The sequence below is a fragment of the Babylonia areolata genome, chromosome 8, assembly GCF_041734735.1.
Source record: "Babylonia areolata isolate BAREFJ2019XMU chromosome 8, ASM4173473v1, whole genome shotgun sequence".
Classification (NCBI taxonomy): Eukaryota; Metazoa; Mollusca; class Gastropoda; order Neogastropoda; family Buccinidae; genus Babylonia; species Babylonia areolata.
The window spans coordinates 40,209,229-40,235,273 of NC_134883.1; the positions used below are offsets into that span (position 1 = coordinate 40,209,229).

The following is a 26,045-nucleotide window of genomic DNA, read 5'->3' on the forward strand; positions in this document are numbered from 1 at the left end:
TTATCCATGAGTTGGTGGCATTTCTGATGCCAAATAGCTTGTGCAATAGGAGGAGAGTTTCATGAATATATGATCTGTCTTGTGAATCATAAAATGATTTTTGTTTGCACACATTTGAATTGAAACCACACAAAGCATGATCTGTCTTGTCTGTTATAAGCAATGACATTTTGAATGAACTTTCATGTTTTAAGCAGCGTGTCTTTCGATTTGTAGTAGGCCTAGTAGTCTTCAATTTTGCGTGTGTTTTTTTCTCACTTCGAAATACATGAAAAATAACTTTTGTAAGTTAAACTGTCTTGAGGAATATGTATTATGCGTACGCTTGAATATTTGTGTACGTTTACATCTGTCTGTCTGACCTCTTTCCATGAGACACACAAAACGGTTCACACATGTACACGCACGTACTCACACATGGTAATACAAACACAGAACGATAAGGACATACATGAACTCGACACACTGACACGCAAAAATACACATATACTAACACACACGCACACACACGCATGCACACACACACGCACGCACGCACACAAACACACACACGCACGCACGCACGCACACACACACACACACACACACACACACACACAGGCCACACACAAAGTGGAGAAGAAACCACTTTATCATTATCAGATAGCTGCATAATCCTAACAACAAAGTCTGTCAGACAATAAAACATGGAACTTCATTTACAGGTTAGCAACAAAAGTCTTATCAGACAATGAACACGGAAATGCACTGACAGGTTAAGAACAAAGTCTATCAGACAATGAAACATGGAAATGCACTTGGAAATGCACTTACAGGGCCTAATGGGCATGCTTAGGCAAAGAGAACAGAAAACTTGCACGTGTGAGTATTTTCTACGCTGTAAAGGTGGGTATGCTGTCGCTCAATGTGCGCAGTGCATGTTTATCCAACATTCCACTGGCCATCCACCCCATTTCTCCCACATCACCACCCAGCTGCCCCCTCCTCACCTACCTGGATAACATTCAAACGTGAAAACTCGCATTCTGTCAAAATGTCGGCAGTCTCCACTATGTGTGACGGGATATTTTAAACAAAATTCCTCCTCCATGATTATCAAAGTAAAAGAAAAAAAATCAGGGCTATTACTTTTTTTTCTTTTTCTTTTTTCTCTTCCTCTTCTCTCTTTTCTTTGTTGCTAAACATCCAACGCAGTTTCAGAATTCAGTACAGGTTCTGACAAAGGTGAACATAATTCTGTGTAAGTAATCACATGGTCAAGAAAATAAACATACAAGGAAGCCTTTGAAAAAGTAAATAGCAGAATAATAGAAGCATATGTCAGTGAAAGAGTGGTGAATATGACGAATATTAAATATTGCGAGAGATGGGTTCTTGTTTACAGTGAATTGGAAGACTACTAACAGACAACAAAAGACGAGAACTGGAGCTGTACCCTCAAATGACATCTTGAGAAACTTGTAAATAATATGGGAGCTTTTGACATAAACAGTAGATCGAAAGTGGTGCCACCCAACACTGATACTGAAAACCCATTTTGGCAAAAAGCACTTCATACCCACTTGGACAACACAATTTTTCTCAACGCAACCGATGCTGGACAAAAGAACTTCCATAATAAACTTTTATAGAATATCATTTCGCACGTGAATAAAGCACCCCCCCCCCCACCCCCCAGAAAAAGAAAAAGAAACAAAGAAGAAGCAGGGATTGAAGGAATGAAGCCTATTATCAAGGAAAACGAGACAGATGTTTCTTCTTACCAGAATATGGCAGAATAGAGGAGGAGTAATATTCGCATAAAATGCTATGATTTCACTCCCCAAGTCATGAAAACTGTGGTCAAAAGAAAACCTTTCTCCAGAAGAACCACAGCAGATAGCGTCTGATTATAGGATTTATTGGTCAGGGCCGAAGGACACAAGAAAAAAGACAAAGGAAAAAGAAAGTGAGACAATGACTTAAAAACCCGTGTGATATCATAATGATTTCACTGTGAAATCATTGGCGACGCCAATCGTGTGACCGGGTGGGTAATTAAGGGCATGGCATATTAAATGGATTGAAAAGAAATAATTAATTTATGGGATGGAAAGTGAAAGGATGGAAAAGTCCTCGCACAGGCCAGTAACACACAGTGGCCAGTCACAAAGAGTTTTCTACTGTTTTATTCACAATCGTTAATAAAGAAGAAGAAGAAGAAGAAGACAGTGGATGTAAAATACACAAACAACAAATGTCATAAGCGCATACCAGGGAATGCAAGAGGACAGGAAGCACACGTATGTTACAAGGAAAAGACTATCACTTGGTTCGGAATTAGCAACAACATAACACGAATAATGCATATGTTAAGACCAAACACTGACAACAAATAACATTTCTAATACATCTAGATAGTGTAAAAAAAAAGTGGTTGGATTTAAGCTGGTTCAGTAAAAATACACTGACAGTATAGATTATGTAAAACTGATGCTGTGTTAAAGTGATTTAAATGAATCACTTATCACGTAGCACTATACGGGGGTAAGCCGAATAGGAAAAAGCATGACAGCTAAATTACAGTTAGCAGACTGCGATACACATCAGATGGTTTTAACCGTTAACAGATATCATCCAATCTTATAATCACCACAACAGAATACTACACACACATTATAGAGGACTAAGCACACCGTAACTGTGAGGTTGGTAGTACTGAAAGTCAGTGTAACACTGTATCAGAACTGATATCAGCATATGAAATAATACATGAATAATAAACAAGGTGATACAAATAAGAGGTTTTAATATCAAATACCCCCGAAAACGGAGTATGGCTGCCCACATGGCGAGGTAAAAAAAACGCTCTTGTAGCCAGACTTTCATCAGTGTGAGCAGAGGAGAAAGAACGCATCATCCCGAGAATCCTGGGCCGTGCGTGCTCTCTCTCTCTCACACACACACACACACACACACACACACACACACAGAGTGAGCAGTGATCAGGGGATCCACACACGCAGCACAGAGCAGTGCTGAAAAAAAATACACACACAGGCAGCACATAGCTGTGCTCAGGAAGATACCCACACATGCTGCATATAGCGGTGCCAGTGTGGGTGCTTAAGATAAGCACATTCGCAGCATATAGCTGTGCGCAAGATACCCACGCACGCAGCATACAGCAGTATTCGTGAAACCCACACTAGCAGCATATAGCAGTGCTCAAGATACCCATACATGCAGCATAATGACATGCTCATGATACCCACACTCGCAGCATATCACGGTGCTCACACAGCTTACAGTGGTGCTCGTGATACCTGGACTCGCAGCATAAAGCGGTTCTAACTGCGTTAAATCAGTACGTTGGCGAACACTAATGGTAGATTTAAAAAAGGAATCGTGACAATGTTGCAACAGCTTGTGTGAAGCAGTCGTCGTAGCCAGCTAAGCGCTTGGCTACATATAAAGAAAATGTTGCAAGTTATGCATGCCTCAATTGTCAGACAGACAAAACAAAATACTACTTTAAACTGTGGATGCAACACTGATATTATTCTATTTCCCTTTTTGTAAGTTAAATGCATGTATTGCATACCATATGTATGACAGTCAGTCGTGTCCGACTACGACCATCAGAACAGCAGAGGTAACTGCTATCCCAACTATCTAGGCTAGAATTTGATTATGGTGGAGAATATCTTGCCAAATTTACATCCCCACTCACTCGGCCATGAGGGTTTTAGGACAGTCAGCGTTGGGATGGTTCTAAAAGGCTGCAGCACTAAGAGCCAGTTCATACCAAATGTCATATACAAAATGCCTAATTGCATGTATGTGTACGGTACGGACACACTCTGGCTAACGCACCAGGTGTACCGGAGTCACTAGGCATACTTGGGAGGATAGTACAGCAAGGGTACAAACATGAATCAAAAATCATTTGCAAACACAAATACAGTGGGATTGTGTGACACATGCGTGATTATACATATCTATGCAAGTACATAGGCACACAAATACACCTCCGGTGCTCCGCTTTCCCCCAACACACACACACACACTCGGAGCATACCGGCGTGAATGCTCACTAGAAAAACGGCACACATTACAAACGGATGGGGCTGATGACTACACCCTCAAAGACTACAGAGAAGAGCACCAAGAGAACACTGAGAACCACTGTCCATTGAAAAGAAAGAAAGCATACCCGTAGACATTCTCTTGTTCACCACAACAGTGAAGCTTATCGGACAGAAGGACAACTGAACGTCTGTGAAGAAATGAAAATGTAAACTCATTCTGTTATGACACTGTCTGGACCCTCAACCTGTTTGACCCAAGCCCATCTACAGAACTCGTCTCTCTCTAAAACCATGAGCGAAGGAGTTAAGACCCCACATTGATCAATGCAGTGAGACAGCATCCTTATCACAATCTGCACTGATTCCAATAAATTCATTTCCGTTTGGATCAGAATTTATTCTCACAAAAATAAAAGATTTTCTGATCTTTTTGTGTGAAGAAACAGTTCATGGCGTATCTTTCATAACGGGTTATCAGATATCATAAAGTGATAAGACTGAAACTGCACGTGTTTTAATACATTTTAAACCCGAGCTCGAGCATTGCTCTGGCGTGAAATTTCGTCTCATCAAAACGTTTTTCACGTTCCTACTTATGCATAAACCGCAAAGGAAGGGAACTAACTACTACAGTAGTTCCGGATGTGTCCACACGTAATTTGGAGGTAAAACAGTATATTTTCTGCGTTTTTTCGGCATCAGTACGGCATGGAAGCAATCCGAGACTGCTAACTCCCAAGGACTGAATGAGTTAAGACAGAACAAAAAGTCACCAGATTTTTTTAATTTCTGAATTGCAAGGCGTTTTTAATAACCACACCAAAAGGACGGGGTTCAACTTACAATTGATTCACAGTACATTATGTTGGCGTTTAGAAATTGCAATGCTTTATTCACGTATTTGTTGTTGTTGTTTTTGATTATTTTATTTCATTTATTCAAGAACGACTGCATTTAATTCACGAGTCGACTTCAAGTTAATTCTTTATGACAGCATGTACTGGTTTTTTTGGGGTCTATTATAAACCTCAGCAGGTGCACCTAAACCTTCATGATAGGGAGATGTGAGCAGCGCCAAGTGTAGTGACTCAGTCCTACAAAACGAGCATGGCTCCCTAAGCAGTCCTTGCTGTATGCATGCACTAAGAAGGCTGACACACACACACACACACACAAAAGAAAAGAAAAAAAAAAGACAGCCCTGCTTCTCCTTTCCTTCCTTCCTCTCCTACCCCCTTACCCTCCCTCCCTCCCCTACCCCCACCCCCTCCAGTCCATCACGTGATACACTCACCGTGACGCTTCCCCCAACCCCCCCCCCTACGCCGCCCCCTAAACCTTCCCTAGCCTCCATCCCCCCCACCCACCCCTGCCCCCCAGTCTGGCTGTCATCATCACCAAAGTCAGGGACCAGGAGGCAACTCGTCCGCCCAGGAAGCGAGAAAATCTGAGCGCACCGGTTCGAACCACACCGGCAGGAGCCACTACTCTCTCCCCCTTCACTAGACCTTGAGTGGTGGTCTGGACGCTAGTCGCTCGGATGAGACGATAAACCGAGGTCCCGTGTGCAGCTTGTATTTAGCTCACGTAAGAGAACCACGGCAATAGAAGGGTTGTCCCTGGCAAAATTCTGCAGAAAAATCTACGTCGATAGGAAAACAAATAAAACTGCAGGCAGAAAAAAAAAAGAAAAAAAAAAAGGATGGCGCTGTCAGTGTAGCGACTCTCTCCCTTGGGGAGGAGAGCAGTCCGAATTTCACACAGAGAAATCCGTTGTGATTAAAAGAGCAATACAAATAATACAAATACAAATAATACAAACGCCTGATACACCAGCACCAGCTCGCACTTTTAGGGCGCCACAACAACTGGCGGTGGGGGTGGATGGGGGGGTGGGTGGGGGTGGGTCTCCTGGCTGAAAGAAAAGCTCCTCTGGAGGACGAAGCCTGGATTCTCTCCAGGGGGCCGCTTAGCCTCCCCTGACCTCCTCCCGAGGCCTCTCTTTCTCTCCAGAGCGGCCTCCTCTTAGCCGGAAGTGGGCCTCTCCCCCCGGGGCAGCCAGGGCCTATCCGGACAGCGGCTGCGAGACGCCGGCCACCGGGTAGGCCTCAGGGTCGGAGGAGGCTTGGTCGGCCTTGGAGGGCGAGGCCTGCGTGGCGAGGGGTAGAAGAAGAAGAAGAAGAAGAAGAAGAAGAAGAAGAAGAAGAAGAAGAAGAAGAAGAAGAAGAAGAAGAAGAAGAAGAAGAAAGAAAGAAAGAAAGAAAAGAAGGACAAGAAGAAGAGAAGAAGAAGAACAATATCAGTTATACATGTAAAAAGTTCCACATGTATGTGAAGTGATGTGAAAAAAAAGAAAGAAAGAAAGAAAGAAAGACAAGAAGAAGGACAACAACAGCAACAAGAAAAATATCAGTTGTACATATAAAAGTTCCACATGTATATGATGTGATGTGAAAAAAAAGAAGAAAAAAAAAAGAAAGAAGAGAAGAAGAAGAAGAAGAAGAAGAAGAAGAAGAAGAAGAAACAAACACACAAAAGCAATAAAAAAAAAACAAAAGAAAAGGAAGAGGAGGAAGAAGAAGACGAAGAAAAAGAAAGAAGAAGAAGACGACAAAGAAGAAAAAGAGACGAAAGAAGAAGAAGAAAGAAAAAAGAAGAAGAAGAAGGAGGAGGAGCAGGAGGAGGAGCAAGAGGAGGAGCAAGAGGAGGAGGAAATAAAGACAAAGAAGAAGAAGAACAAAAGAAGAAGAAAGTAGACAGAAGAAGAAGAAGAAGAAGGAAGCAGAAAGAAAGAAAGAAAGAAGACGAAGTAGAAGAAAGAACAACAAGAAGAAGAAAAAAATGTTATACATGTAAAAGGTCCACATGTGTGTGATGTGATGTGATGTGATGTGATGTGATGTGATGTGATGTGATGTGATGTGTGTGCGTGCGTGCGTGCGTGCGTGTGTGTCACTTATTAAGATATGGGACAGCCAATTTTATATTTGTTAAAAAGCAACCAACCTTGTCGTAGATGTTGTTAAAAAAAATCTAAACAACAACAACCAAGTGGTACATGATTTATTTGTTATATATATATATATATATATATATATATATATATATAAAATCCAGGCCCAGGTGTCTTTGAATTTTCATAATGAAATGGAGAACACACCGAAAAAACAGTCTTGGTTAATCTTTTAACTCACTCAGTACGGCCAGTCCTCTCTTCTCCTCTACACGGACCCCTCGGATGTCCAGTGGGTGTCTCAATGACCCAACCTTTAGCTTCCGTCGTCAGAATTGTGGTAGTCTTTGTCAACATTCACCTCTTCAGTACAAGAGTCTTCTGCTTGCAATATTTTGATGGTGGTAATTGGGGTGAAACGCTGTTAACGTCGTCTCTTTCGCCGTTCGTATGGAGAGAGTTAACCTTTAAAACTGTAGTTGTGTTTGGGGTGGGGTGGTGGTTTAAAAAGCTCTCATATGCCCATGTTGGTCCAATGTACCTCGTAAAGGAAGGTTGGTTTGCACAGCAAGCGACAGCTGTTTCGCGCTTTGAAGTGCTCATCGGGCTTGCTACCCGCTCTTGACAGCAAATCAGAGAGAATCTAACTTGGGATTTACTACCAAGATAATATATATATATATACATACACACACACACACACACACACATATATATATATATGTATATATATATATATATATATATATATATATATATATATATGTACAAGTTTTAAAGACAAGAAGAGCCTACTGTTGTTGATATTTTAAAGTTTAACCGGTCTTGGTGTTTACCTCAGTGCTTTCTGCAAGGAGCGGAGCCCAGGACACGAAGAGAGTGTGAACTATCTGTATATATATATATATATATATATATATTTACAGCAACAACAACCAATCTTGTGGTGGATGACACTTATCTATCTATCTATATTTATTTCCTTCATCAAAAACAACAACCCACCTGATGGTAGATAATACATTTTTTTTTGTTCATTCAAAAACTACAACAACCAACCTTACAGTAGATGATAGGCTGTATATTCCTTTTCATTCATTTATTCAAAACAAAAACAACCAACCTTGTAATAGATGATAGACTATTTTTACCTCCTTATTCATTTATTCAAAACAACAACCAACCTTGTAGTAGATGGTAGGCTATATATTCCTTTTTATTCAATCATTCAAAACAACAACAAACTTTGTAGTAGATGGTAGGCTATATATTCCTTTTTATTCATTTATTCAAAACAACAACCAACCTTGTAGTAGATGGTAGGCTATATATTCCTTTTTATTCAATCATTCAAAACAACAACAAACTTTGTAGTAGATGGTAGGCTATATAGACAATATTTGTAGTAGATGATAGGCTATATAGGCTATACATACCTTTTATTCATGTATTCAAAACAACAACTAAGCTTGTAGTAGGTGATAGGCTATATATTCCTTTTTATTCATCTATTCAAAATAGGGCATATTCCCCCTTTTTTTTTATTTTTTTATTCATTATTCAAGACAACAGCAACCAAGATAGGCTATACATTCCTTTTTGTTTATTTATCAAAAACAACAACCAACCTTGTAGCAGATGATAGGCTATAATAATATTCCTTTCTTTTTTATTCAAAACAACGACAATCAGCCTTGAAGCAGATGATAGGCTATATTCTTTTTTTTATTCATTATTCAAAACAACAACCAACCTTCTAGTAGATGACAGGTCATATTTCCTTTTATTTACTCATTCAAAACAACAACAACAACCAACCAACCTTGTGGTAGATGATTGGCTATAAATTCTTTTTTATTCGTTCATTCGAAACAACAACAAAACAACAACCAATCTTGGTTATAGATGATGGGCTATATTCCTTTTCATTCATTGTGCTAAAATCCAGTACTATATAAATACTTATCATTATTGTTATTGTTATTGTTATCATCATCATTATTATTATGATTACTATTATTTCAATTTCTATTCTAAAAAATCTATTCATTCGTTCAAAACACCAACAACAACCAGCCTTGAAGTGGATGGTAGGCTATATATTCCTCTTTATTCATTCAAAACAACAACAAGCAACCAATCTTGCAGCAGATGACAAGCTATCATTTTATTCCTTTTTATTCATTCATTCAAAACAACAACTAACCTTGCAGCAGATGACAGGCTATATATTCCTTTTCATTCATTCATTCAATCATCCAAAACAACAACAACAACCGGCTCAGCCGCCGATATTTTCTCCCCCTCCACTAGTCATTGAGTGGTAGCCTGGACGCTAGTCATTCGGATGAGACGATAAACCGAGGTCCCGTTTGCAGTATGCATTTGGCACACGTAAAAGAACCCACGGCAACAAAAGGGTTGTTCCTGGCAAAATTCTGTAGAAAAATCCACTTCGATAGGAAAAACAAATGAAACTGCACGCAGGAAAAAAAAAAATCAAATAAATGGGTGGCGCTGTAGTATAGTGACGCGCTCTCCCTAGGGAGAACAGCCCGAATTTCACACAGAGAAATCTGTTGTGACAAAAAGAAATACAAATACAAACACAACAACAACAACAACCAACCTTGTAGTAGATGACTGGCTATGTATTCCTTTTCATTCATTCATCCAAAACAACAACAACAACAACCAACCTTGTGGAAGAGGACCTCGAGGACGAGAACGACGAGGGCGAGGAGGAAGCCGACGGACAGGATGAAGAGGGCAACGGCCATGTGGCGGAGGGTGAGGGGTTTGGGGAGCTTGGAGGAGGACGGGAGCTTGGTGGAGGACAGGCTGCTGGCGTTGCCCTTCTCGTACTTGCCCCGGCCGTCAAAGTCTGCGCAGCTAGTGTCGAGTTCCCACCAGCGCTTCCGCATGATGTGCAGCTGCCCGCTGGCCCGCAGGTCCTGTATCGCCTTGTCCAGCAAAGGGCCGACCACGTGACCCTTCTGGGTGGCCATGGCCAGGTTCTGGGGAATGGGGTGGGGGTAAAAATAATAATAATAATAATAATAATGATGATAATAGTTAGTATTCATATTATAGTGCTAAATCTTGTATGGAGACGAATCAGAGCGCTTTCACACCAGTCAGTCACACGCATGCATAACTCTACCCCCCCCGCCCCCCCGAATGCCCCCTGAAAACAAGGAAGAGGCTTATATAAGCATGCATCCAAGGCCTGGCAAGCACTTTGGGTTGTGCTGTTCTCAGGCATTTGCTTAGGAGATATGGCGTGGTGGAGTATTATTATAGATTTGTCCGAACGCAGTGACGCCTCCTTGAGAAAACTGAACCTGAAACTGAGCTTTTATTTAACTTAATTTTATTTATTTTAGTTTATTTTGCTGCGTTGTATTTCATTTTATTTTTTGAACGAATTGAGTTTGTTTGAATCCAAAACAGTTTGTCAGCGACACGGGCATGAGAAGACTGATGAAAACAATGAGAAATGGGGAAAATAATGTTCGGTGGACCAGGTCCTGGGTTTAAATTGTGTCTGAGGGGGTATCCTAAACTGGATCCAGAGGCAGTACCAACACTGTAAGGAATCGCTTCAGCACAATGAGCCAGTGGAATCTTGTCTCCTAGTTTGACAGTCACAGTCCTTCACAAAAGACTAAGCTGTAAATGATTTCCTCACTTTGCTATACATACATACATACACACCCACATACTCTCTCTCTCTTTCACACACATACACACCACACACGCACACACACTACACGCACACATGCACACAACACACACACACACTATACACACACAGACACACCACACACACACAAACAAACACACACAAACACACACACACACTACACACACACACACAAACACACACTAACACACACACACACACTACACCCTACACACACACACACACACACACTACACACCCACCTTGGAGAAGAGTCTGTCTCCGTACACCATGAGGTCACACTCCCTGCGGGCCATGTACTCAGATGTGTGTGACTCCATGAACATGACGTATTTGCCCTCACCGTGTCTGACGCGGTCCACACCTTCCGACAAAGACCTGACGTCCGAGTTGTCGTGCTGCATCTTCACCCACAGGTTGCGCAGGGTCCCCACACGGCTCGCGCGCAGACTGAACTGCGTGGAGCCGCTGCGGACAGCCCCCACTTGGACGTCCTTGGCGTCCACCAGTTCTTCGTACGTCCTGCGGGGGGCGGGGTGGGGGGGGGTAGGGTGGGTTCGGGGGGAATGGGGGGGGTGGGGGGGGGGTTGGTTGGGTGGGAGTGGGGGGGGGGGGGGGGGAGGGGGCGAAGACACAAGTTAGTACGAGTGGAACTGCTTTACGCATGCACGTTCGCAACGCACGCACGGACACATGCTCACTCCTCGGGTCGCCGCGGGAGCACACACACACACACACACACACACACACACACACTAACAAGCACGCGCTCAAGCTCACAGACATACTCACACACACACATATACGCGCGGGCACACACACACACACACACACACACACACACACATATATATATATATATATATATATGCTCACGCACCTGCGTTTTATATGACTAAGTTCCCCACATACACAACTATGTTAAGAATGCTCTCTCTCTCTCTCTCTCTCTACATATATATATATTTTCAATTCATAAAAAAAGCTACGGGAAAAAGATCTTCGTTCGTGGGCTGTGACTCCCACGTTCTTTGGCATACATATGTGGACTTTTATGTGCATGACCCCCCCCCCCCCCCGCGCCATGTAGGCAGCCATACTCCGTTTTCGGGAGGCGGGGAAAAGATTATAACCGTGACCACGATCCAAAACGGAGAAAGAAAATCAATTGAGGGGACCAGGAAGGAATATTAGCAGAACTGGTAAAATATTACTCTCAATCAGACAACCAAACTGTATATTAACTGTATATAGGATGTTTTAGCACACTTATAAATGATTGTATGGCTAACGATGAGTTCAGCAAAGCAAACAAGAATGAAGCTGCACCATGTGAACGGACACGTAACACTTGAAGAAAACAACCAATGCTCTTCAACTGAATGAAAAATGGATAAAACCCAGAGAGCCAGTTGCACTGCACTGACGGAAGAGCCTAGTATGGTCGTAACCCGCTACTAACTGTGTGTAGTCTGGAACTGATCAATGGCGTAGTACGGTCAACGCAGGCATTTTGTCACGTGTAACTGTCAAAAAATTGGAACCAAGCAATGCAACTGGCACCAGATCACTAGTGATGGAATAACCTGGCCGGTTACGGATGAAGATTAAGAATTATAAGTAAACATAACTTTCATAACCAACTACTGTGGAACAACTCGTTGACTGAATTCAAAGGAAATAGCTTGTTCTTCCTTAACTCTATGTTATAAATGTATTCACAAATCAGCCCCTTCCTATCTCTGTGGCTGCCTTCACCTCTCCACTCCATCTCGCTCACTACGATCAGCTTCGGATCCACTCTGTTTACGCATACCCAGATTCAAACTCTCGACTGTTGGCCACCGTTCTTTCTCTGTCTCTGGACCTTGCAATTGGAATGAACTTCCTCTTTCGCTTCGTCAAGTCTCCACACTCAGCTCTTTCAAGTCTGGCCTTAAAACCCACCTCTTCCAAAAATAGTCTCCCTTCCCTGCCTCTTCCTTGTTTTTCCAGTTTTAGACTTACGCATACGTGTGAATGACTGGTGCGAAAGCGCTTTGATTTGTCTATGCACAAGATTCAGTGTAAAATAAACACCATTATTATTATTCTTATTATTCTTATTGTAAATTAAAGGGAAGGTAAAGACCTGGAAAAAAATAGGGACATATATGTGGAAGCAATCGGTAAGCTGAAGTACAAAATATAGTTAGTCAGAATTTCGCTGTCACAGTGCTTGACGATAATGTGGTGGATAATGGCATTCCTACTCCTCAATGGTCCTTGGGTGCAAGCTGCCTGCCATCATATTACCCTCGTTAATAATAAACAATTTGTCTTGTCTTGTCTTGTCTTTCTAGCAGTGCATGGAAAGTCAGTCGTGTCCAGCTATGACCATCAGAACAGCAGAGGAGGAGCCATTGCTGTCCCGACTACCTGGGCTAGAATCTGATTATTGTCAAGAGTGTCCTGCCCCGCTCGCTCGGCCAAGAGGGTTTTAGAATAGTCAGAGTTGGGGATGGTTCCCAAAGGCCAACTAGCCCCCGAAGGATGCAGCACTAAGAGCCAGTGCAATTTTGCCTCCAAGTTTGGGAGTCATAGTCCTTTACAAAAGACTAAGCTGTGAATGACTTTCCATTGTAATGGAGAAACATTTGATCATACAGCTCTAACTTTGCCATTCTAACAGTATTGGCTTTGGCTGAGGTCTGGCGGGAGAAACCTTTAATCATACAGCTTTCACTTTGCAGAAGGACATTCTAGCAGTGTATTGGCCTGGGGCCGTATTCAAGACAAAATTCATTTTGCCTTCAGGCAAGTTATCTTTGACATGGTTGGGACCCGCGGGTACAGTTTACCTTGAAGGGTAAGTTATCTTTGAATTCAAGAACACGCTGTTCGCTCAGACAGCTAACCCCGTCTTTAAAAAAAAAAAAAAAAAAAAAAAAAAAATCCCCACGATTCCCGTCTGGCATGCTTTCAGTTTCACTTCTCATCGCACCACAGCTCGGAACATTGTCGAGAGAGTTCGCAAAACACGTGCTATCCGTTAAGAACGCCGGTTTTCCCGTTAAAAAAAATGCTGCAAAAGGATTCGTCATATTTACTAATGCTTCGTGGGCAGTCAGCCTTGGCAGGTAGTAAGGGCAAATTGCCTTCCGTTTGTAGACACACGGGTAGACTCTTGTGTTCATGAATACTGGATATTGCTTACCCTCGGGCAGTTTGCCTTGCCTCAGGCAGATTACCTGCAAGTACACATTTACCCTCAGGCACGATGTTCTCTTGAATACGGCCCCTGAAAGGCATGGTTGGCCTTGGCTGAGGTCTGGAGGGAGAAATCATTGATCACATAGCTCTCACTGTGCCATTTTAACAGCACACTGGTTGACTTTGGCTGAGGTCTGGAGGACGAAACCATGGCTCATACAGCTCTAACTTTGCCGAAGGGCATTCTAGCAGCGTACTGACCTGAAAGGCATGGTTGGCTTTGGATCAGGTGTAGGGGGCTTCAGATAGAGCCTGGCCGTGTATGCCATGACGATGAAGAGGACGAAGACCCACCAGAACAGCGCCAGGAACCGCCCAGAGAACGACCTCTGCCCTACAACATGCACAGTGCTGGTCAGTGTGCATTGGTCAGTGTGGTGTGTTGGTCAGTGTGTGTTAGTCAGCGTGTTGTGTTGGTCAGTGTGTGTTGGTCAGTGTGGTGTGTTGGTCAGTGTGTGTTGGTCAGTGTGGTGTGTTGGTCAGTGTGGTGTGTTGGTCAGTGTGTGTTGGTCAGTGTGTGTTGGTCAGTGTGGTGTGTTGGTCAGTGTGTGTTAGTCAGTGTGGTGTGTTGGTCAGTGTGTGTTGGTCAGTGTGGTGTGTTGGTCAGTGTGTGTTAGTGTGTTGTGTTGGTCAGTGTGTGTTGGTCAGCGTGTTGTGTTGGTCACTGTGTGTTGGTCAGTGTGGTGTGTTGGTCACACACACAAACACACACACACACAAACACCCCTCCCCCCTGAATACACACACACACACACGTACCTTGACAGGTGAAGGAGCCGAGAGCGAACAGGCAGCTGCTCCTCAGACGGGAGACGTGGCAGATCCGGCCGCCGGCTGCCCCCGCCCCCTTCCCCGGGCCGTCTGTCACCTTGGGCCGCTCGTGGGGGTTGATCAGGCCGATCAGGAAGAAGAGAAGGCCCACCAGGCCCATGGCCACCAGGAGGACGATCCAGAAGTCTTGTGTGGAGGAGGAGGAGGGGGAGGAGCATGAGGAGGAGGATTAGGGGTAGTAGTAGTAGTAGTAGTAGTAGGAGGAGTAGGAAGAGGAGGAGGAGGAAGAGGAGGAGGAGGAAGAGGAGGAATAGGAGTAGTAGGAGAAGGAAGAAGAGGAGGAATAGTAGTAGTAAGAGGAGGAGTAGGAGGAGGAGAAGGAAGAGTAGGAGGGGGAGGAGGAGGAGTAGGAGGAGGAGGAAGAGGAGCAGTAGTAGGAGTAGTAGTAGTAGTAGGAGGAGGAGGAGGAGTAGGAAGAGGAGTAGGAAGAGGAGTAAGAGGAGTAGGAGGAGGAAGAGGAGTAGGAGGAAGAGGAGTAGGAGGAGGAAGAGGAGTAAGAGGAGGACACAAAGGGTGTGGGGGTGGGTGGTGGTGGGGGGGCACACACAGACATATACAGAGACGCAGACACAGACACGAAGACGCCCTCCCCACAAAAACACAGAGACACACACAAACGTGCACGCAGACACAGACAGACAGACAGACACACACACACACACACACAAACATACATACAGACAGGCAGACAGACAGACAGACACACACACACACACAGGATCATACACAAAGACACACACACACACACACACACACACACAGGATCATACACAAAGACACACACACACACACACACAAATAAGCACGCAGAAACAGACAGACACACAGAGAAAAACACACAGACACACACACAGACACAGACACACACACACACACACGCAGACAAACACGCACGCACACACAGACAAACACAAACTCACACACACACGCACACGTACACACACACACACGCACACATACACACACACGCATAAACACACACACACACATGTTACAAGAAAGGTTGAAAAGGCCCAGCTAAACGTTACGTGCTAAAACAAACATATACTCTGAATGGATAGTTCTGCACATGAATTAAGGTATCCCTAGCGGATGATGATGATGATGATGATTGAAGCTACCTATATCTTGGCCGCCATGAAACCGTGTGGAGTGATGGCCTAGAGGTAACGCGTCCGCCTAGGAAGCGAGAAAATCTGAGAGCACTGGTTCGAATCACGGCAGTATTTTCTCCTCCTCCACTAGACCTTGAGTAGTGGCCTGGACGCTAGTCATTCGGATGAGTCGATAAACCGAGGTCCCGTATGCAGCATGCACTTAGCGCACGTAAAAGAACCCACGGCAACAAAAGGGTTGTACCTGGCCAAATTATGTCGAAAAACCCACTTCGATAGGAAAACATAAAAAACTGCATGCAGGAAAAAATACAAAAAAAAGAAAAGAAAAAAAAAGGGTGTCGCTCTCTGTGTAGCGACGCGCTCTCCCTGGGGAGAGCAGCCCGAATTTCACACAGAGAAATCTGTTGTGACAAAAAGAGTAAAACAATACCTTTCTTCTTCTTCTTCTTCTGCGTTCGTGGGCTGCAACTCCCACGTTCACTCGCATGTACACGAGTGGGCTTTTACGTGTGTGACCGTTTTTACCCCGCCATGTAGGCAGCCATACTCCGTTTTCGGGGGTGTGCATGCTGGGTATGTTCTTGTTTCCATAACCCACCGAACGCTGACATGGATTACAGGATCTTTAACGTGCGTATTTGATCTTCTGCATGCGTTTACACACGAAGGGGTTTCAGGCACTTGCAGGTCTGCACATATGTTGACCTGGGAGATCGGAAAAATCTCCACCCTTTACCCGCCAGGCGCCGCCATCGTGATTCGAACCCGGGACCCTCAGATTGAAAGTCCAACGCTTTAACCACTCGGCTATTGCGCCCGTTACAATGCCTTTCAAAATGGCAGATGAAACAGGCTAAGCTGGGCATATCATGGGCAAATATTTGTATAATTCCGCAGGACTTTTTCAATCATAGCCTTTTATTCTTAGCGAGTCAAATCCGCTAACTTAATACTAATCTGTACCTTTGAAACTCAAAACCACCACGATAGCTGCATATAAATATATTCTAGTCTGAAACAGCAACAATGCTAGCAACTTATATGGTGCGTGGCTCTCACTGCTCAAAGCTAACAGAGTGGTTTTACATCATTGTTTGATGCTAAAATAAACGTTGTTATTCTGCCTTAACTCTGAAAACATTGCACATCAAAGCGAACAAAGAGTCTGATTTTACATCAAAGAAAAAAAGTCGTTGTTATTCTGTGGAGATGGTGTGTGTGTGTGTGTGTGTGTGTGTGTGTGTGTGTGTGTGTGTGTGTGCGTGCGTGCGTGCGTGCGTGCGTGCGTGTGTGTGTGTGTGCGCGCCAGCATGTGTCTATGTAGCTGTGTGTGTGTGTGTGTGTGTGTGCGCGTGCCAGCATGTGTCTATGTAGCTGTGTGTGTGTGTGTGTGTGTGTGTGTGTGTGTGTGTGTGTGCGCGCGCGCCAGCATGTGTGTCTATATAGGTGTGTGTGTGTGTGTGTGTGTGTGTGTGTGTGCCAGCATGTCTGTCTATTTTTTTTTTTATTGTCTGTGTGTGTGTTTGTGTGTGTGTGTGCGTGCGTGCACAGTCTGTGCGTGTGCGTGTGTGTGCGTGTATGTACTTTGTGTGTGTGTGTGTGTGTGTGTGTGCGCAAGCGCGCGCGCGTACGCGTGTGTGTATGTGCATGCGTGCGCGCGCGTTTGTGTGTGTGCGTGCGCGCGCGTTTGTGTGTGTGTGCATGGAAGGTGAGAGAGACAGAGAGAGACAGAGAGAGAGAGAGAGACACACACACACACACACATACAGTGAGAGAGAGAGAGAGAGAGAGAGAGAGAGAGAGAGAGAGAGAGACAGACAGACAGAGAGAGACAGACAGACAGAGAGACAGACAGAGAGAGACAGAGACAGAGACAGACAGAGGGGCAGCAGCACTGACCCGTGGAGAAGGGTGTGACCAGGAAGCCCAGGCCCACAGAGTCCTCGTCAGGGACCTTGGGTACCTCTGGCTTCTTGACCAGCAGGCTGACGTCCGAGGTCATGATGGGCGTGATGAAGCGGACCACCTCTTCCCTCGCCCTCGTCATTGTCAGGGCACCGGCCGCTATGTCCGCCGTCTGCCGTCATCGTTATCGTCATCGTCACCAGCATCATCTTCGTCATCATCATCATCAACATCGTCATCATCGTCGTCACTCGTATCATTAGTCATCGTCATCATCATCATCGTCATTATCAACATCGTCCCTCGTATCATTAATCATCGTCATCATCATCATCGTTCCTCGTATCATTAATCATCGTCATCATCAACATCGTCGTCATCATCATCAACATGGTCACTCATCGTCGTCATGATCATCGTCATTATCAACATCCTTACTCTATCATTAATCATATCGTCATCATCATCATTAACAACATCGTCACTCGTATCATTAATCATCGTCATCATCAACATCGTCATCATCAACATGGTCACTCGAATCACCATCATCATCGTCACTCGAATCACCATCATCATCGTCATCATCAACATCGTCACTATCATCATCGTCATCATCAGCACCGTCATCATCATCAACATCGTCACCAGCATCATCTTGTTGTCGTTGTCACATCACACTGATTGACGGACTGGTCTGGATGCTGGCGTAGCGCCTGTCCTGGGTCAGAGACCAAGCCCAATGTGCTTTTTACATTACAAACACGGAATCTGCACTGCCAGGCTGCTCCCACCTACATGGATAGAGCTAGCTGGCTGATAGCTGACGTATATCTATCTAAACCATCGATTGCCTATAAAGACAGGACGCATTCATGGTACTGAAAGAAATGAAAGACTGTGTACTAAAAGTAATTTGAATGATCTTGGTGATGAGTTCCATTATATATTTCGATGTTCTTTTTTTTTTTCTCCCCCCAGCCATCATGGAAAACATTTGTTAAAACCGTATTGTAACAGAAACTCGGACGCTTTGAAGTCCTTGCAGTTGTTTGTGACAAAAAAACAAAACAAAACAAAAAAACAACACCCCCCCAAAAAACAACAACAACAACAAACCCATCTTTATTGAAACTGTCTAAATTTATGAAAATTATCATGCAATATTTTTGAAATGTTACCATTCCACTCGGCTAGATTTCTAGTCACTCTGGGGTATTTATTGTTTGTGCAATTTGCGTTATGTGGAATCAGATGCTTTGCGTTAGGATAATACTCTAAACGTAACACACACATCACATCACATGTGACCTTTTACATGTTTGATAGTTTTCTTCTTCTTCTTCTTCTACCCTGCCACGCAGGGCACGCCCTCCAATGATGATGATGATGATGATGGTGATGATGATGTTGCTGTTGTTGTTGTTGATGATAATGATGATGATGATGGTGATGATGATGATGATGATGATGATGGTGATGATAATAATGATGATGATGATGATGATGATGGTGATGATAATAATGATGATGATGATGATGATGGTGATGATAATGATGATGATGATGGTGATGCTGCTGCTGCTGCTGATGATGATGGTGATGATGATGATGATGATGATGATGATGATGAAGTGGATACTTATGGAGCGCGTATCCTATTATTTTCTGTCAGACTTCACTCACGCACATTGTCATCATCATCATGTAATTATCGTCACATCGGGTTTAACGATGTTTTATCGACAGAACGTTTGTCATTACCCTCCTCCTCCTCCTCATCCAGTTATCATCGTCACATCAGAGTTAACGACGATGATGTCAGATAGTTATATAGCGCCTATCCTCATTCGGAGACCATGCTCCAAACGCTTTACATACACGGGGTCATTTGCAGAACAGGCTGCCTACCTGGGTAGAGCTGACTGACAGCTGCCATCGGGCGCTCGTCTTTCGTTTCTTGTCATTCAGTCAGGTTTCAGTCACGCACACATATACTCATACGGCCAAGTAGGCGGAGAGAAGGTGGTTTCAGACTTTCTGTCTTATAAAAAAAAAAAAAAAAAAAAAAAAAAAAAAGAGTTGTGGTTCCTGACTCTGTGTGTAAAAATAGAAACAATTGTGGGCCCAGATTTTGTGTAGAAACATAAAAACAATTATAGTGTGACGTTTTGCGTGATGGTTTTTTTTATTTTTTTTATTCGTAACCCAATTGTTTATTCGATGCTTAGTTTATCAGTATTCATTGCAGTGAACTTTGATTTTAACCCTGATAAAATGTTTTGCATGATTATCAAAGTTGTTTTCTGGGATGTGGTGTAGAAATGAACCACTAGTGATGCCATGTTTATACATGAATCAAGGAAGAAAATCTGCACTCAATACATTGCTTACACAACTTGTACTACAATCTATCGTTAATCGTGAGCAATGCGTTTCAGATTGAAGTTTGGTCAGTAACCTTTATCGTTTAATTATATAAGGAGGGAGGGGTGGGAGGGGGGGGGGAGGCGGGGTGTGTGTGGGGGTCGAGTGTGTGTGTGGGGGGGGGCGAGGGGGGGTGTGTGTGGGGGGCTTGGGGAGGTTGGGGGCTATATGGCTATATGTTCGTGATTTCCGTGAGCTTCATGCGAGTCCGCGTTTAGTGTGGATGATGAGGAATGCAGGCGTCTTTTTCACAACACATGAGGTATCTCTCTCTCTCTCTCTCTTGATTTTCCGTGCGTGTGAGAGCGTAAGAAAGGGCTGACTCCACACACTACTACCAGTCTCCCGCGAAACTATGATAGCAGACGCAAAAAAAAAACACAAAAAAAAACACACAAAAAACCACAAACCGCACTACACTACACGTGCGCGCGCATCCCGGCATTAAATCCTTCTGGGGTTCTGGCGTCGAACCAAAATGGGTTAGCGTGCACTCATATAGACTGACTGGTAAAAGGACGTTCATTCATAGATTCTGTGTTAAGCTGAGTGCAACACGAAATATGGATCCGATAACACCCCCCCCCCCCACCCCTCCCTTCCCCAACTCTCACCCCCTATATCACCCCAGTCATAGAATGTCAAAGACATGCATGAAGATTTGGCCAATTCGTAGCCAAGAAGCATGTTTGAACGGGAAAAGTTGTATCTTTCCCACACTGCGTTGCATACGTGGCTTGTGGAGAGCGAACAAAACGCGTTCGCACGCAACGAGCTTCGCTTACCCATCACCATCACCATCATCATCATCATCCAGATACCGTCACATCCGGTTTAACGATGTTTTATGGACACGTCGCCTGTCATCATCTGATCATCGTCACGTCTGATTTAACGATGCGTGTGTCGTCATACCGTATATCGTCACCATCATCTGGTTATCGTCACGTCAGATTTAACAATGCGTATGTCGTCATATCGTATGTCGTCATCATCATCTGGTTATCGTCACGTCAGATTTAACGATGCGTATGTCGTCATACCGTATGTCGTCATCATCATCTGGTTATCGTCAGACTAGAAGAGTAACGATTTTTTTGTCTTATTTTATTTTTTTTTTTTAATATTAATCTGTCGTCACAGTGTATTTGTTGTCAGAGTAACGTTCAGATGTTGTGACAACGGTCTGTAGTGTCACCATCATTGTACTGTATTACTCTTTTTTGTTGTTGTTGTTGTTGTTGTCACAACACGTTTCTCTGTGTGGAATTCGGGCTGCTCTCCCCAGGGAGAGTGCGTTGCTACACTGACAGCACCACCCATCATGATCATCATCTCTTTGTTGTTAGATTAACTTGTTGTGTTCTGACACACTATCACTGTTATCATCATTATACCAATACACAGGACCAACTGCATATGCACTGTCTATTACTGAATCACTCCTGTCGTGCTGTGTTGAGCATTTTCGGATTTTTCTTCTCGTATGTACACGAGTGGGCTTTTACGTGTGTGACCGTTTTTACCCCGCCATGTAGGCAGCCATACTCCGCTTTCGGGGGTGTGCATGCTGGGTATGTTCTTGTTTCCATAACCCACTCAATGCTGACATGGATCACAGAATCTTTAACGTGCGTATTTGATCTTCTGCTTGTGTATAAACTCGAAGGGCACTAGCTGGCATTTTCGGATAACTAGATAAACAAATGAATAGATAGATAGATAGATAGATAGATAAATGAACACTTATAAGATAAATAATTGATTGAATATTCTAATACACAAGTGAATTTTAAAATAAAATAATTAAGCAAACAATCAAAAGAAATGTTTGAGTATTTTTTCTCCAGAAGTCAGTGAGTAATTCGAAATAACGAAGAGAGCTAAAGAGACTGTGCCCTCTGACAACGTAATTGAAAACACACACACACACACACACACACACACACACACAAAGAAAGAAAAAAAAAGAGTGTATAACCATTCCGATAGGTACATACTGTGTACGATTTATGGCTACCTGCATTGCGGGGAAAATAAACGAAAATGATTAAATACACGTAAATGTCAATTAAGGCTGGCAACGACTGTTGGACATTATCGGAAGACGAAGAAGAAGACGAAGAAGAAGACAAAGCATACTTAGTCTTCTTCACTGATCCACTTTCCAAGAGATTACCCCCACCACTCTTGACGCTTAACAAAGTCAACACACTGCAGTACACTCAGACCGCTTCATCCATTCACATCCACAAGACTATTCCAGACTGCTGCAGAACATTCCAGACTGTTGCAGAACATTCCAGACTGCTGCAGAACATTCCAGACTGCTGCAGAACATTCCAGACTGCTGCAGAACATTCCAGACTGTTGCAGAACATTCCAGACTGTTGCAGAACATTCCAGACTGGTGCAAATCATTCAAGTTTGTTCCGGAACATTCCAGACTGGTGCAGAACATTCCAGACTGTTGCAGAACATTGCAGACTGGTGCAAATCATTCAAGTTTGTTCCGGAACATTCCAGACTGGTGCAGAACATTCCAGACTGCTGCAGAACATTCCAGACTGTTGCAGAACATTCCAGACTGGTGCAAATCATTCAAGTTTGTTCCGGAACATTCCAGACTGGTGCAGAACATTCCAGACTGGTGCAAGATCATTCAAGTTTGTTCCAGACAGAACATTCCAAAACTATGTGCCAGAATAATATTTAAGGACCACCCACCTTTTACACATAACGAAGAACAGACACTGTACACTCAAACCACTTCATCCATTGGCAGTCCCACTCCAGACTATTCCAGAACATTCCAGACTGTTCCAGAATGTTCCAGACAGTTCCAGAATGTTCAAGGCCCACCCACCTTTTACAGATAAAGTACAGACGCTGTACACTCAGGCAACTTCATCCATTGGCAATCCAGACTGTTCCAGAACATTCCAGACTGTTCGGAAACGTTCCAGACAATTCCAGAACTTTCCAGATTCTTCGGAAACGTTCCAGACAATTCCAGAACATTCCAGACTCTTCGGAAACGCTCCAGTTCCCAGAACGTTCCAGATTACTCCAGACAGTTCAAGGGAACTAACCCACCCCGCCTCTCTTAATTAACACACAACAAACTACACTAATATACACTCAGACCACACAAACCGACATCCCATTCGCATCAGTTAAATTCCAGTTAAATTCTGGAACATTTCAGTACCCGGGTGCCAAGAACGTTTAGTTCCAGACTCACAGTCGTTCCACCAGAGTAGAGAGAGAGAGAGAGAGAGAGAGAGAGAGAGAGAGAGAGAGAGAGAGAGACATGGAGGAGAGTAGAGTACCCACCCCGTTCACAAGCTCGCCGATCATGCCCGTCCACCCTTGTGGGCCCACCTGGGAACCGTAGGAACCGTCTTTTGCCACGCGAATTTCGTAGTCGAACCCCACGTCACTAGCGAGCGTTTCAATCAGGTCCTTCAAGAAGCCGACGTAGCGAGTGTTTCCGTCGCTCAGGATTTCAGCGGACATGAACGGTGCCTGCAAGAAGGTGGAGCGGCCGTGTTGATTCATAAACAGTGTACATGACTGTTTAATGTTTAACTTTCTCTCTTTTGTGTGTGTGCGTGTGCGTGTGTGTGTGTGTGCGTGCGTGCGCGCGCGTGCGAGCGCGTGCGTGTGTGTGTGCGCGCGCACACGCGTGTGTGTGTGTGTTTGTGAGTGTGTGTGCGTGCGTGTGTGTGTGAACAATTGCAGCGCGCCTCTGACGGTGTGTGTGTGTGTGTGTGTGAACGTATGCAGCGCGCCTGTGTGTGTGTGTGTGTGTTTGTGTGTGTGTGTGTGTTTGTGTGTGTGTGTTTGTATGTGTGTTTGTGTGTATTTGTGTCTGTGTGAACGTTTGCAGCGCGACTGTGTGTGTGTGTGTGTGTGTGTGTGTGTGTGGGTGTGTGTGTGTGTGTGTGCGCGTGCCTGTGTACATGCGTGTGTGCGTGTGGTATTTTTGTTTGATGTGATGACCTCCGTGTGTGCTGAATGTATGCAGTGTGCGCTGTATATCCACACGTCAAAATCGTTATCAGACACTTTAATAAAAATCATCACTGTCACCATCACAATCACCATCATCATCAACGTACATTGTTGACCGTATACCGCAGGTGAGTCTGTGTATGCAGAAAGGTGTGCATGTGTATGCAGTTGCGTGCACATCAACGTATATGATTGATTGTGGACCGCAGGTGAGTCTGCATAATTTATGTAGAAAGGGGTGCATGTGTGTGCAGGTGAGTGCACATCAACGTTTGTGTACCGCAGGTGAGCCTGTATGATTTATATAAGGTGTGCATGCATGTGCATATGTATGCAGGTGCGTACACATTAACGTATATGATTGCATACCGCAGGTGAGAGTGTACATGTAGAAAGGTTGCATGTGTGTGCAGGTGCGTGAACATCAACGTCTTTGATTGATTGTAAACCGCAGGTGAGCATGTATATATGTAGAAAGATGTGCAGGTGTGTGTACAGTGTGCAGAAAACTCACGTCTAAAACAGTAGTCACCACGAAGTGTGGCTTGGGGGGGCCGTTCTGGAAACAGAATCACAAATCATGTTGTCAAGCCAGTGAGAGAGAAAGCTGTATTTCTATGGGTGTGTACATTTACATAGGATTATCAGAAAGAGCTACGCATCCGCGACCACACACACACACACTCACACACACACACACACATGCACGCACCCACCCACCCCTCCCCTACACGCACGCACATACATCCATCCAGAAACATGAAACGCTGTCAAGCCGATCTCAGTCACAACATAATTTCATCAAAAAGAAACAAACAAACAAAAAGCAACCCCCCCCCCGCCTCCGCCCCCCGCCCCAAAAAACCCAACAACAACAACAACAAAAACCAAACAAAAAAACCCAACAACCCCCAATCACCACCCACAAACGCAAAAACCACAAACAACCCCCACCCCCCCCAAAAAACCAAAAACAAACAATAACAACCCCATCCCCCCCCAAAAAAAAAAAAACAACGAAAAAAACCCCCACCCCGAAACAACCCCCCCCCAAAAAAAACAAAAAAACAACAACAACAAAAAAAACAACAACAAAACGAACAATAACAAACCCATCCCCCCCCCCCAAAAAAAAAAAAAAAAAAAGAAAAAGAAAAGAAAAAAACCCCCGAAACAACCAAACAACCCCCCCCCCCCCCCCCCCCCCGCCCTCCCAAAAAATAAGAAAAAAAAAAGAAAAAAAAACCCCAAACAAAATAAACCAACAACCCCCCCCCCCCCAGGCCCCCCCAAAACAACCACCAAACAACAAAAACAACCCAGCAACCTCCCCCGCCACCCCTCCCTCCTAAAACAACCCCCCAAAACTTGAAAGAAAGCTTCAAACGGGACAAGCTTGTGCCATATATAGACAGTTCAAGTCTGTATAGACACACACACACACACACACACACACACACAGACATAGACGCATACAGATACAGGCACACACACACACACACACACACAACACACACATACACACACACACACAGACAGATAGACAGACAGGCACACAACACACACACACACACACACACACAGAAGCACATACAATACAGACAGGCACAACACAACACACACAGAGGCACATACACATAGACAAACAGGCACACACACACACAACACACACAGAGGCACATACACATACAGATGGACAAACAGGCACACACACACACAAACACACACACACACACACACACACACACGGAAGTGGTAAAGAGAGT

General features: G+C 44.1%; 1 protein-coding gene across 1 annotated transcript in view; it reads right to left on the bottom strand.

Annotated features, from left to right (window-relative positions):
• Window positions 1–613: 613 nt before the first annotated feature.
• Window positions 614–26,045, bottom strand: part of LOC143284813 (glutamate receptor 2-like) — a 31,593-nt gene continuing 6,161 nt past the window's right edge. The window contains exons 2-9 of the mRNA XM_076591860.1: window positions 24,794–24,838; window positions 23,599–23,790; window positions 17,830–18,007; window positions 14,741–14,938; window positions 14,183–14,315; window positions 10,972–11,251; window positions 9,723–10,040; window positions 614–6,219 (exon numbers count right to left, since the gene is read on the bottom strand). Coding sequence (XP_076447975.1) covers window positions 6,136–6,219; window positions 9,723–10,040; window positions 10,972–11,251; window positions 14,183–14,315; window positions 14,741–14,938; window positions 17,830–18,007; window positions 23,599–23,790; window positions 24,794–24,838 — 1,428 coding nt within the window. The 3' untranslated portion in view covers window positions 614–6,135. The remainder of the gene's footprint in view (window positions 6,220–9,722; window positions 10,041–10,971; window positions 11,252–14,182; window positions 14,316–14,740; window positions 14,939–17,829; window positions 18,008–23,598; window positions 23,791–24,793; window positions 24,839–26,045) is intronic.